This window comes from Melospiza melodia, chromosome Z (assembly GCF_035770615.1).
Source record: "Melospiza melodia melodia isolate bMelMel2 chromosome Z, bMelMel2.pri, whole genome shotgun sequence".
Lineage (NCBI taxonomy): Eukaryota > Metazoa > Chordata > Aves > Passeriformes > Passerellidae > Melospiza > Melospiza melodia.
The window spans coordinates 80,167,887-80,181,906 of NC_086226.1; the positions used below are offsets into that span (position 1 = coordinate 80,167,887).

The following is a 14,020-nucleotide window of genomic DNA, read 5'->3' on the forward strand; positions in this document are numbered from 1 at the left end:
TGGTGGCTTGGGGGACAGCTCTCCGGGTGACTCTCAGCCCGTTTTGTCTAATATTGGTGCTGATTTTAGGTTAAATCTGCAGCTTTATTAAGGAGCAGAACGTGGGAGTCCAGTTGATTAATTCCATGGAGCAACACATGCTGCCTGGAGTTAGGCAGAATTCAGCCAGGGAGTCCTGCTCTGCTAACAGGAGGGCTCTAGGAGGAATTTAGGGGAGTTACAGTTGTGTTAATGTCTGAAAATCTGAGCAAATTCTCCTAAGTCAGATGAAAAAGCTGAATTTTCATTCAGAAGATTAAAAAAATTGTCAGAATTCTGTGCTGCTGTTGATGAAATCTCCAGGATAGGAGATAATTTTAAATGAAGGTTTTTCTTCAGGATAAATGCCTGTCCTTTAAAAATATTTCCTGTTCTGTACCAATCTGGAGAAGCCCTTTTTCTTTTCTTTTTTTTTCTTTTTTTTTTTTTTTTTAATAACTGCGAGTTCTTTATTGTGATCAAACTAAGTAATTTCACTTAGTGATGCAGGCTGAAAATGTGAATGCCCTTTGAATCCGTTTAATCATTTGTTATATCTTGACTATATAACAGCAAAGTGAGGAGAAGTAATGCCTGTGATTGAGTTTCCTGTAGGTAAAATCAGATTAATTGCAGCTTTTTTTTCTTGCTTGTGGTCCATCACTCATAATTTGAACATCAGGGCTGTGTATTCTGTCTGTGTGAAGTTAGGTCATTGTAGGCAAACAAATTCCTCAATTTTGAAAAACTTCTGCCTGCTTTTTGCTTGCTTTGGTCCCTGTTTATATTTTTTATGGCAAAACAAAGCTTTTGGTGCTGATTTTAGCCCTTTATTGCTGTACTGAGAGGATCTGGATCCTGTTTTCTCAGTGACACTCTCATGAATAATTAGGCAAGGCAAAGCTGTAGGATTTTGCATTAGAGGTGATGGTGTACTCAAATGAAGATTCACAGAGTTACTGCTTTTCTCACACTGAAAGGTGGATATGGCAGATTGGAAGGTATTTTTTTTAAACAATTGACTTCTGTATATAAAAATAAAGTAATGCATAAGTGTATTGTAGAATCTAACAGGACTGCCTGCCTGTAACTAGGCTGCAGAAGTTAATTTCTGTACTTTCAGAGTTCCTTATGCTGTATTTCCAAATGTCTTATGAGTCCTGACATTTTTCTCTATTAAAGGCATTTTCTGTTTCCTGGTCCCCAGCATTGTGGGGCTGCACTGATTTAATTTCATCCTGGCTCTTCCAAACCAATGACAGCTATTTTTACTTTTCAGTTATTCTCTAGAATGCCCTATTGAAAAACTCCTTCAACCCACCAAATAATATCACTTTTCAAAATTACAAAAAAAAGAACCCCCAAAACAACATAAAACCCTCCAACCAGCAGGAGTTTTTATTTAAAGCCTTTTATCTTCTGGGCACAAATATTCTTCTAGTACTTGAACAATCGTTCCCTTCTTGCTCTCTTTATCAATCTCATTTCTTGCAGTTACTCACCTGCAGGAAATGTGTTATCTATTGGGAATATTTTCTTTTCTTAATCAATGTTTGGTGTAGGAGGTTTAATTACTATTTTTCGTCTAGCAGTACTCTAGTCTGTGTCTAAATTGCTACCATTCCTCTCAAAGGTATAACAATCATTCACATTGAATTACATAATATAAAAGTAAGAAATTTAATTTCACGAGGAGTCAAGGAACTTTCCTTCCTTAAAACGTTGCTTAAATTTGGTCAGAAAATATTTTCAGGATGAAAAGCTAGGCTTGTGCCTAAGACTGTCTCTCATTTTTCCAAAAGATTTTTACACTGAGCAATGAATAACATTTTGCTGAAGCTTTCTTTGGCTTTTAGTCAAGTGCTATAAATGAATTCATTAATGGGAATTATTTTTGGGTAGCAGTAGTGGGTGTTGTTTAAAGTCCAGTGGTGATGCATGGTACTGTGAGAGTCAAGTGCATTCCATCTTTTCTTCAGCAATTCTGATGGTTTTAGCTTGGAGGAAAGAAACAAACACAACAAAAATGTGATGGTCAACCCTCCCCCATGAGCCAATCTGCTGCTCTTTGTGAGATTGAATTCTGGCCTACTTGAATTCAGTCTTTAAGCCTTTCTTTTGGTATAATTAAAATAAATGAATATTTTAGAAACAGAAGAAAATAAAATCTTGTTAAAATTAATTTTAGACACAAAAGAATTCTGTGTCTAAATAGCAAAAAAACTGCTGAGCGCGAGGGCTGTGCTCACCAGTGCACATTGTGCAGGTGAAAACCCAGAGACATTTCTTTACCACGCTAGGAAAATTTAGGTTTTGTATATGAGGTTCACCTCTGGATCTACTTTTTGGCCAAAATAGAGGGTATGGGAGGAAAACAGCAGAAAGGAAGGACAGGAGTTATGATAGTAAATTTATTCCAATTTGTTGGGTTCTTGACAGCAAACTGTTCTGTGTGTATTCGTGATGAAGAGGCCAACTTTGAATAGTGATGTTGAAATATATAAAGTAATGTTTATGGAAATGTTGGACACACTGCCCTAGACAGGTAAAGAGTAACTATCATAAATATATTTTCAGCATTTAGCACTGGAAAAGCATGCATATCTGGTTAAAGTTTAGTGTGGAGCTTTAGAATGTCATTTCACCCTTCTCAGCATTTATTGTAGGAATGTATCCTGTTTGTGCTGGACTTTGGAACTTGTTAATTACCTTGTGCCTTGGAAATATGTCAGCTAATACCTGTTGTCACCCTGCAAGTATCTGCAAGTCTGTGATGTGGTGTAGTGCATGCTGGTGAATATTTAATATTAATAAATGTTAGGTTTGTGCTTCACTGAGGGCAGAGGCTCTAGGGAGCCTCTGATTAATTTATCAGTGTTCTTGGCCAGAAACACGTGTTTCTTTGAGAAATGGTGAAAATGCCACTTGTGGGCTGTGTGTTACCTCCCCGCTTCATTTTCAGTACACATGGGTAAGAATTCTGAAAGGAATGGGGAAAAAGGATTCGTTATTTGCTTTCTGTGAAAAATGTTTGTGTTGAATCTCAAATTATGGCATCTTTCATCTACATGAGGATTAAACCACCTTAAAATGCACAGAAATGTAATAAACAGGAAAGTTACCCTAACAGCTTCAGCCTCAGTCGCCACATTGTTATTGAATATATTCCAGCTATTTGTGCTGTTCTGGATATCCTTGTCTTGAAAATTATAGGTAATTTATGATTTCATTTTGAAAGCAGGCATACCAAATGAAAATACACTGTAGGATGTTGATAGCTGGAATTAAAATGTCTTTATAACTTCTGAATGCATTAATAGGGGACTTTATTTTTTTTTGTTTTATCCTTCCTTTAGCTTAAGGAAGGATCTGCTTGTCTTGACATTTGAGTTTTGAGTATGTAGTTGTCAAAGTGGAGAGAGGTTTGTTGTTTAAGGGTAGATAAAGCATATTTTATGAATTTACATGGCAATTTAAATAGGACAGAGCCTGCTTCACTCAAGTTCTGCAAAAGAGACAGTGAAATTCCAGACAGATTGTCCAGTTTAAGGTTGGTGGTGTTTATCTCCACTGGTTACAAAGAGATGCAGAGGGAAGATTATCTTTCTAGTCTAAATTAAGTCGTTTTGAACATGCCTTTATGTCACAAACTTCACCCAATTCTGAGGCCATTTTGTGACTACAGACATTTTCATAAGAAAGGCGCAGAAAATAAATATTTTGAGGCTTGTCTTGAAACACTTCAAATGTCAGATTCCCTTTGACCTTGGCTGTTTTTCCTCTTGGCAGCTCCGGAACAAAGGGATTCCTCCCTGCTGGGCACCCCAGACACTGTGTGCGCAGCTCCCAGGAGAAAACGAAGGCAAAGGATGACAGAACCTGGAGGGACAGGAGCTAAGGTGGCTGCTTGCGAGGCAGAGCAGCCAGCCCAGGAAAAGTAAGTGTGTTTTAAATATATTGGATTTTATGCTCACAGACCTCGTCGGGGTCATGGGACTCCAAACCCATTTTGGCATGGACAGCCTCTGGTTGAGGAGGTTCCAAGCTCACCACCTTGAGATTCTGCCTTTGGGATTCCAGTGCAAAGAAATTACCTCTCAATTCCATCTTTAATAGATTTTTTTTTTTTCAGGACATGGAGTCTCCAGGCAGCAAAAAGTTTGCTCTTACAACACAAAGTGGGTCAGGATTTGTAACACTTAAAAGTATTTTTCTTATGTCCATTTCAACTTCTGGAAATCTTTCCAGGTGTTCTGGGAGGTGCTTATAGCTATGCATAGAGTTGCCTCAGAGCTCTGATGGGGTTGGTAGCATTTTCTTCAAAAACCTGGTTATTTTTCCTAAATACATGGTAAATTACATTTGAGAATACATATTTTCCATTTTTATCTGTAATATTCCATGGATTGTAAACTCCTTGAACAGCTATGGACAGAAGTAGATTACAAAGACGTTTCTCATGATTAGCAGAGATTTCTGTTTAAATCAGCAGGAAAATTATCTTATTTTGACGTAAAAGTTGTGGTTTGACGCCAGCTAGGAATGTTTGAATTTACAATCCTGTTTTATTAGGTTAAAAATTGCATTTTTTTCAGGATGGTTTAGAAATATGTCAGGCCTTGCTTTTTTTGTTCTTTTACATCCCAGTCCATTGCAATGGAAAAATCCCCTTTCCCCATTGTTTTTGGTCAGTTTGATTTTGACAGCCTGCCTGTGCTTGCCTGAAATTCAGGTTCATTTTATTTCATATTGATTGTTGAAGGAAAACCTATGGAGGCAAAGTATTGCAAATATACAGAGGCCATGGACTGAGTAATTATCTTTTTATGAATATCTGAGTCCTGTGTGTAGGAGGACTAAGAATATAGTGATATTTTTGTTTTAATTCTTTGAAATAAGGGCAAATTTTAGTAGAAACAGAGCAGCATTATGATTTTCATATGTGCGAAGAATTTCTACTCTGCTTATAGATTGAGTCGGGCCTGAATCTAAAGAGTGGCTCTTCTTATTGGCAACAACATAATTAGTTATATTTTGATACTGGGCATATGGAGCATCCATTCTATCAGTCTCTCTCTCCGTTTTTCTTTCCTGCGCTTCATGTGGCAGTGGCAATTCTTGGATTAGATAGGAGGATAGGAAATATCCCTGTTTACCTGAAACCTTACAAAATCTGAGCTGAAATAATTTCCACTTTGCTGGTTATTTTTCTCAACATCACTGAAGTTTTTGAGCTTCACCTAAAGTCTTTTGCCAGCTGCTAATCAAGTTTTCAGTCAATTTACTTGGCTAATAATTTTCAGTTGTCTTCAGCTTGTCAAAAGTGGGGAGGTGGAGAATTAGCATGGCCAACCAGTTCACAAATATAGGTGTTCTTTTTGTGGAGTAATTTGTAATTACTCCAGTAATTTGTGCTGATGGAATGCCAAATCCTTGGTGCTGCAAAGGGCTTTATCTTAAGTTGACAGCACACTGGGGTCCTGCCCAAAATGTTTTCCAGTACTGTGTCACTGAGCAAAAACAAAACAAAACAAAAAATTGAAACTTATTTATCCAAGAAGAAGGGGTGTCAGTGGGGGAAGTTAACTTGGAAATTCCTTCAGCTCTGGAAGTGCTCCATCACAAACAGGAGATGGGGAGCATGTTCTGGGATCACGTCTGCAAATGCACCAACGAGTCCTCCCTCCTTCGTGGGCACTCCTGCTCAGACCTGCAGCCAGGGCTGGCTCCTTAATGCAAATAAAAATGTAAATGCTTCGGGGCCAAGTCGCACAAAACCCTTCTCCCTCAGTTCTTGCTGTATCAAACAGAGCTTGTTTAGGGTTGTTTCCCATGTGGAATTTCTGATGACATCAGCAGTGCTCTCCAGGCCAGGGAAGGGCTGCCACAAACCCAACACCTCCAGCCTGATGCTGCCCTAAAGCTGCTGCATCCTGAGTTCCTCGGTGCAAGATCTTAAAAAAAAAATGTCTCTGCAGCAAAGGAAATTACCCAAGGTTTTATTCTCCCTTTGTCTTTCAGATTGTTTTTTGATAATTAAGTGTTTTTCAGTGTTTTCGCGTAAGAAAAGTTGTGTCTTAACTTCCATCTATTTTTCATAAAATTTTACAGTGTGGTAAGAAAGTAGCATTTATCCTAAACTCGAGAACATTAAGTCATCAAAACCTAAAGGATTCTATTTCTGCAAATATTTCAGATTTATGGATGTCGGGGCTAGTTGTGTGGCAATTCTCTGCTCCTTGTAATGAAAATATATTCTTGGATATGACCAAAAATACTCAGAAGAATGCAAATAAAAATCTGTTTGACACAGAAATTAGAGCAGAAGGAGTGCTGCCTTTCTCATGCTTTGTGTGTGGGTGCAGTGGCAGGAAAAGGAGTTGAATTGTATTTATCCATACAGACATCTAGTATTACTGTGGCAATTTATTCAAGGGCTAAATCAACATTTTTAATGAAACTTGGCAATGTGCTTTGGATAATATTAAGCTTAGTGAAAGTAGCCATGAGAGCAGCAAGGAACTGAACTAGGATTTGTGGAACAAGGTCTCTAAATGATCTGTTTAATTATTTGCTGAAATAAAGATGTACTTTAGGATAAAGTAGAAATTTAGAATAATTAGTGGGTTAGCCAACTGCCAAGAATGAGGTTTATCCAGCTCTCTAGGAGGTTGTTCTTAAATCAGAGATATCCAGTGGAAGGAAATGCTTCTTTGGGCAGACAGATGTTACTTTCAATGAATAACATCTGACCTATGGCTCTTAATTTACACATTTTAAAAATACGTAAGGACAAAAAGTAAATCTTACTTTTGAAAACACAATTGAGCCAGGAAGTAAAATAAAATTATTCTGATTCCAATACACCGTGATGGTCTTGGTGCAGCTTTAACTATAACGTAATATCTGGCAATTTCCTAAGGTGCAAGGCAGAGATAATATATAAGTCAAGTTAAGATGCAAATTCTGCTTTTCACAATTTGCATTTCGTAATTGGAGGAGAAAAAAAAATTAATAAGAGCATTCTCAATCCACAGTTAGAAGTTATGGTTATTGAGGCATTACCCAAATCTCTTTGGGGGCTGCACATGAATGGCGCTAATAGCTGTGTGGAATATGCATTCAATATAGAGGCTTAGCTCTGTGGCCTGTCAGCCTGAATCCTGTAAATAACTGGATGTTTCCTTAATATTTTCAGTTTAAAAGTGCTGGAACCTACTTGAGAGCAGACAGTACCTACCGAAGAAGGCAATTTTTTTAATATAATTTTAAAAATGGAGTGTAGTCATTGAACAAAACCTGCAGTCAGAGACTACTATGTAACAGAGATGGCGTCTCTATAGCTAAAATAAAAATAAATCAGGAAAAAGCTTCCATTTCTAGTGCAAGTTACATCTTTCCACTTTGATTTATCAAAATTGAGGGGGTGGTTTTTTAATGAGTTAAGACTAACAAAACCTTTTCATTTCTGTCTTTCATTTTTTTCTAATAAAGGATCTTTTATGGTCCTCATTCACACATGTGTTTCCTAGGAGAAAGACTTTGCTGGATAAGGCTCAAAATATCCATAAGTTATTCTGTATATTTCAAAATATAATCCATTCCTGCTGCTCGAGGGTATTCATAATTTCTGTGCTATTTAATGCATGCCTGCTGTTGAGTGGATGTACAATTACAGTAGTGGTTTGGGGAAAAGCATCTTAAATACAGGAAAAACATTCTTATGGATGCAAATACACTGGATTCTCCTGAGAAAAAGACCAGAAAAATAATTTTAAGAAAAGTTCTTACAGAGGAAGTGTTCCATAATTCTGAGAAGCAAGTGTTAACAGATACTCTTAATCCAGCTGAGAAGTAACATGTATTTTTTTTTAAAGAGGAATTCCCTGTTTACAACTAGCACTGTGACTCTGACTTACTAGTTGTTCTGTGTGCCAAAAATTTCAGTTTCATAAGTCTAGCTCAGTCCATTTGATGTCACTGTTACTGCCTTTATTATTTATTTTTTTTTCAGTTGAAATTTGACTTTTGCTGGCTTAGTGCCTCCTGCTTGAGTGATAGAATGGAGTGACTGTCAGAATCAGGCCTACATTTAAATTGGAGGAAAGAGATATGTTACCTCACTATGTTTGACTTGCTGAAATTTCAAGGTGCAGGTCAATTTGATGGGACCTTTGCTACCAGTAATGAAATTATTTCTTTTTTTTTTTTTTTTTTTTGACACATAAACACTGCTTCTTCAGAGAGCTCTCAGAAACACCCAGAAAAATGTAATCAGGTTTCTGAGAGTGTGTTTGAGGGTCCCAGGAGCTGCCAGGTGGAGGCTTGTGCCACCTGCCTTGCCATCCCTTGCCCCACCAGAGGCCAAGCAGGGAATGTAATTTTTACTTTAAACACGATTTAAAGTTACGGTGCTCACACTCCCTGATTGTTCCTGGCTTCAGGGCCCGATTAAACTTAGTCATGTGTGTAATTGTGGATAGAATGAGCTGCTGCATGGTTTTTACTTGTTAATGATAAATGTGGGGTTTTTTTTTTTTGCCCATTTTTCATGCTCTCCTCCCTTGAAAAGTTTTTTTTTCGAGTCTTTGCAGGTATATGTAATTTATTTGGAAAGAAATCCTCCAGCATTGTATCCCAATACTGTAATAAGCTGGACTTGTCTTTTCTTTTGATAAACTTCCACCACCTTAAAAGTACTTGGAGCCTGTGGTTGAGCCCAGGGCTCCCTGGGGATCCTCTCTCTGCATTTGTTTAATTCATTGCTTGCGGTTCACATTTTTGGAGCTCTAATGCAAAGTTTATCTAAAGTGTGGTCTGCCACCACCAGTGACTCAGGTAGGAGAAACCACAGATCTGTCCTGGAATCTGGCATTCTCAGAGGGTGACAAACCAGACTTTGGGTTTTCTGTCTCACACAACAACTCTTTCTTCTCGTAAAAGTCCAACCAGGCAAAAATTGTCATTTTTCTGCTGAAAATGACACCAGAACCTTCCAGAGGGAGTATGAAGTTCTCACCACAGTTATCTTTTTTAGGGAAAGATGTATTTAAGAGCTCAGGATGACCTGTCACTTCTGTATTCTCCTAAGTGCATTTATTTAATACAATAGGAGAGAAGTTTCCTGGACTGGCAAACACTGCGATCACTGTGATCTTCCAGTCAGTCAGTGCAGTGAATGTGTACAGCAGTGAGAAGCTCATTCCTGCCATCATACATTTATGGAAGGCAATGTTTGGAAAGTTTTTGATGATTACTCGTTCAGGCTGAAATGTAAACAAGTTAAGAAATCTCTTAGAAGTTGATGGTTGGGTTGTATGAGCCTTTAATGTATTACACCAAAAAAATTTAAATACTGAGATAAGACATCTTTGTGATTCATACAGGCTTAACATTATCTTCCTTCCTTCCTTCCTTCCTTCCTTCCTTCCTTCCTTCCTTCCTTCCTTCCTTCCTTCCTTCCTTCCTTCCTTCCTTCCTTCCTTCCTTCCTTCCTTCCTTCCTTCCTTCCTTCCTTCCTTCCTTCCTTCCTTCCTTCCTTCCTTCCTTCCTTCCTTCCTTCCCTCCTTCCCTCCTTCCCTCCTTCCCTCCTTCCCTCCCTCCTTCCTTCCTCCCCTTCTCCTTCCTTCCTCTCCTTGTCTCTTTCTCTCTCTCCTTTTCTTTCTTTTCCCTTCCCTAACTTCGCTGAATTTCCCTTCCCTTCCTCCTTTTTCCATCTATTTTTGCTCCTCTCTCCCCTCCTTTGCTGTGACACTGGCAGCAGCAGTGTGCCATCACTCACACCAGACAGTTTTTCCCCACCTGAGCCAACATCAGAAATGTCCCAGCCCCTTTCTGTGCCCAGGGGGAGCTTTGATAAGTGACCATCATCACCTGAACACTCACCTGCCACTGTTCCAGGCTGGGCTGGGGGGGAGAGCTGTGCTGTGTGAGCTGTGCAACAATGGGGGGCTGCCAGAGCAAAGGAAAAAAAATTACACACATATATATATAAAGGCTTTGATGATAAAATTGCAAAAACTGTATAAGACGTGGATCACTGGGGGGAAAATGTCGTAGCAAAAGATCTAGAGTAATTCTTTCTGCTCAAATGAATAAGGCAGAAATAAATGCAACAAAGCACAGCTGGTTTTCTCCTGGTGTTGGTACCTGTGCAATGTCTTTTTAGATAGTAGATCAATGGATAATTAGGCTTCTGCATCCACGTGGGAAGGGGTGATTTATTTCCATGGGAAGTGGAGGGAATTGGGATCCGCCGTTTCTCCCAGCTCCCCAGGGAAGGGTGGGATAATGTGAAGGCTGAAGGGCCGGGGCAGGAAAAAAATGAGCATTGTCTGCTGACCTCAGAGGCTGCCATTTCTCCCGGGAAAAGCCTCTCAGCTCTCCAGTTTGGAGCACATCTCACAGGTTTTGTCACTGGTAATAGCCCAGTAATTGACTGCTGATGGAGGAGTTATTACTCAGTGAGACTGACAGGACTCTACCCTCTGCTGTCTCAGGGCATGTTCCTTGGGTCAGGGTTTTATTGCTGTGACAAATCTGGTGAGATATGTGTCTCCAATGATTCATCTATAATGCATTTCGCTGAAACGCTTCCAGAACATTTATTTCATATTTCGGGCTGTGAGATTACAAGAGAAGAGCTTAAAAAATAGAAATACCTTCTTCCTCCATTACCTTTCTGGTAAACTTTTTTTTTTTTATGCTTTTCCCTTGCCTGTTCAAGAAAGGTTTTTACTGGAGTTGTGTTTTACCTGAGCTTTTTAAAAAAGGCCCTCTTTAGGTAGGCTGTGGGTTGGAATAGTTTAATTTATCAAACTATGCATCAGTTTTGTTAAATACTGGGAACCTCAATGGGGTGTTTTAATGTGGGAGGCCAAAGAATTTCTCCTCAGAGGTAAATTACACTGAGAAGGAGGGAAGATTGTGTGTGGTTGAGGCAACCAGCAGTGCTGGAACACTTGTTGGCTTTTGAAGTAGACCATGCTCCAACATTTTCAGCCTTTGAGGGTGAAGGGTGGGAAGCTGAGAAAAGGAGACTGTGTTAAAAGCAACAAAGAAGGCAATATTTGAAATTCCACATGCATCCTTGTGATCAGGGTGCAGGAGCAAACGTGCACTTTGTGTGTGAGCACTTCTGCAAGGGGCTCTTGATGGTGCCATTAAACCTCAATTTCCCAAAGCAGCTTCTCAGGCAGAATTATTTGCACATTATTTGTGATAGGAAGGAGCAGGTAATGCAGGGGCCTGAGATTTTGGTCAGGTGTTGGCAGAAGATTGAGATTAGGCTGATGGATGGCACCTCAGCCCTGGTGTCAAAAATAGCATGGCAGAGAAAAAGAGGAAGGCTTGGCTGTATTAATGACGTAAAGCTGCCTCAAATACCTGTTTCTGCTGTTCTTTGGACTGAACATGAAGTCAAGTCTTCTTTACTGCACTGAATTGGGGTATTCTGTGTAGCTGAACTGTCTGGGAAGGCCAATAATCCCTTAAATCATAATGGACCCCAGGAAACCTGCTGGAGAAAAGCCCTGTGCACAGAAATACACCAAAACTCATGGTCTGGGAATGGATTTCCCCAACTCTTGCAAATGCTGCTTGCTCTGCTGAGGTGAAGTCTCAGTTCAGTGCACTTTTCAAAATTCACGTTTGCTGCACAAAGCTATTAATCTTTCTGTTTTTATTTCTCTTCGTCCTTTTTCCTTTACTTAATTTTTTACTTTTTTTTTTCCTCCCAGAAATGTCCCACCTCAGCAAAGCAGGGCTAAAAAGCTGCCATTTAGATTAAGCAAGACTTTCTTGAATTTCTTAATGCTAAAAAAAGTGCTTAATCCGCTGCTTAAAATCCATAGAACTACATGCATGGGAATTACTTTTCCAGTGGTGAATGTACTGCTCTAGCAGTGATGGCTGTGTCTGTTTTTCTTCACCTGCTTAATTTCACTGATTATTGTTGATTGTGAAGAACTAGGTCCAGCCAATGAGAAATATTTTATTGTATTTGGGTGTCCTTCTAGACCTCTTGTGTGTGATGCATAAGGATGCTCCTGACACTGAAAAGGATACAGATTTTCTATTCCAGAATACTTGAATTCTGTTGGCAAAAACTGAGGAAAAGGGAGAAAAAGGACTTGTACTGAATTTATTTTAATCCTGCTCCTGCCTCAGGATGGCTTGGAGAAGGAGCAGGAGGAGGTCTGGAGCTCAGAAATGGGTGAGATGTGGCGCTGGACATGTCTGTGAGCAGAGGCAGGAGAGGGAATGTGGTGAGAGGCACTGATGGTGCATTTGTTTTCCCATTTACCATGTACCTATGTCTCCCCAAAATCAGTAAATCAAGCCCTTGACGCCCATGGCAATGAATTTCTGATGATATTTAGAGCATCCCCAGATCTGGTCAGAGGGGATAAATATTCATAAATTTATGCACTGTGACTAATACATACGGCCTGAGCAAATGCACTTTCATGGTTGGGTGAGGGGACTCATCTGTTTCTGTCAGGCTGTGTCAGAATTCCTGTGGCATTAATCAGGACCCCTTCCTGATGAGATCTGCCATCTGTGGCAGGGCACAGAGCCCATACTCATGCATCAGTCCAAAAACTTTGAGAATTAGAGACAGAGTTGCACAAAACAGGTCTCTCTTAAAATTATTTGACTACGTTTCACTCTCCTTGAGCATAAATAAAAATGCCCTTATTAGAAGCTGCAGGAGGTGCAGCATTAGATTAACATGAGCCTTGTTAACACAGAATTTGCTGACACACTCCCTTGATTGCTTAATAACACTTAAAATAATTCCTTACTTTATTCATCCGTCAAACCATTCATAACAATTGTCATGGAGCTGTTGCATCACTCAAGCTTGAACATACAACCAGCAATTTGGAAGCTAATTGCATGCTTGTGTTTTCCTCAGATGGTTTTCTGCATATCAGCTGTTATAAGTGGACTCGGTGTAAAACTGAGGGAAAATGGTCAATATTCAAAAATGATCAGCAGCAGAGTCAGTGTTGTACTGAATGCTAAATAGCAGAAGTGAAATAAAATGAAAGGCTCTTTTCAAAATTGTTTTGATGATTCAAAGTACTGAGGTGAATTCAAATCTAACATTGGTGTAGCTACTGGCATCAGTGTTTCATCCTGTACATTCAGAATGAGCAGAATAATAATGACTAAAACTGAGGAAATGGGACAAATGTGCAAGAAAACTCCACTGTTGGTGAGGGTGAGTTTCATTCCAGGTCTCATGCCAGAAAGAGATGAGATTTCTCATGTGCTTCTTTAAAAGGTGTTAATTATTCAAGAGCATAGAAATAAATATTTTATGTTCCACTTATATAGATCCCCCAAGGAGTATTTGACATCAAAGTAAGAGACCTGTCTGTTAAGTTAAAAAATGGTACCTCTGGCCTTGTGTTTACCTTGAAAAGATAAAGAAGGTATTTAACTTGAGAAAATAATTTATGAGAGGGTTGAAACCTTTGTTGGAAAAGGTGCTAATTGTAGAAAAAGGTTGAAAGAAATTTGTTTTATGTTGCAGAAGCTCACAGAGATGTGATTTTCTAAAGCCATCACAGAACACAGAGAATATTCACTGAATTCAGCAGGAGTATGGAAAATGAGGGGGTTTTTTGTTGGTTTTTTGGTTTTTTTTTTTACATTTTGAGAAGTTCTCCACATAGTAATTAAAATCACCAGGTTCTGAACTATGATTTGGCCACAGGAATGAACTTTCATCAACACCTCGTTCATATTGTGATCTTCCCCACTCCCCAGATTCCTGAGCAACTCTATAAAACATTTTCACAGGGGTTATTTTTTGCTCACAGAGGAAAATGGTTCATTACTCATCACTTCAGTGTTTTGCCACAACTAAACCTTGAAGTTGCACAAGTGTAAGAACTGGAGTAAAGTGGTGATAAATCATTTCGTTTCTGCTGGGGATGTGAACCATCCAAAGAGTTTCTGCTTTATTCCTTCTGGAGCTGATCCTTGGGTA

The 14,020-nt window shown here is 39.1% G+C and overlaps 1 protein-coding gene across 6 annotated transcripts in view; it reads left to right on the forward strand.

The window, feature by feature from the left end:
* XRCC4 (X-ray repair cross complementing 4) overlaps positions 1-14,020 on the forward strand; it is a 142,911-nt gene that overhangs the window by 83,357 nt on the left and 45,534 nt on the right. For 5 of the 6 annotated variants that reach the window (XM_063180823.1, XM_063180826.1, XM_063180824.1 and 2 more), the window contains one exon: positions 3,808-3,955. In XM_063180823.1, the coding sequence (XP_063036893.1) occupies positions 3,808-3,955 (148 nt within the window). Of the gene's footprint in view, positions 1-3,807; positions 3,960-14,020 lie in introns of those variants that run through there. The other variant, XM_063180828.1, reaches the window with a different exon arrangement.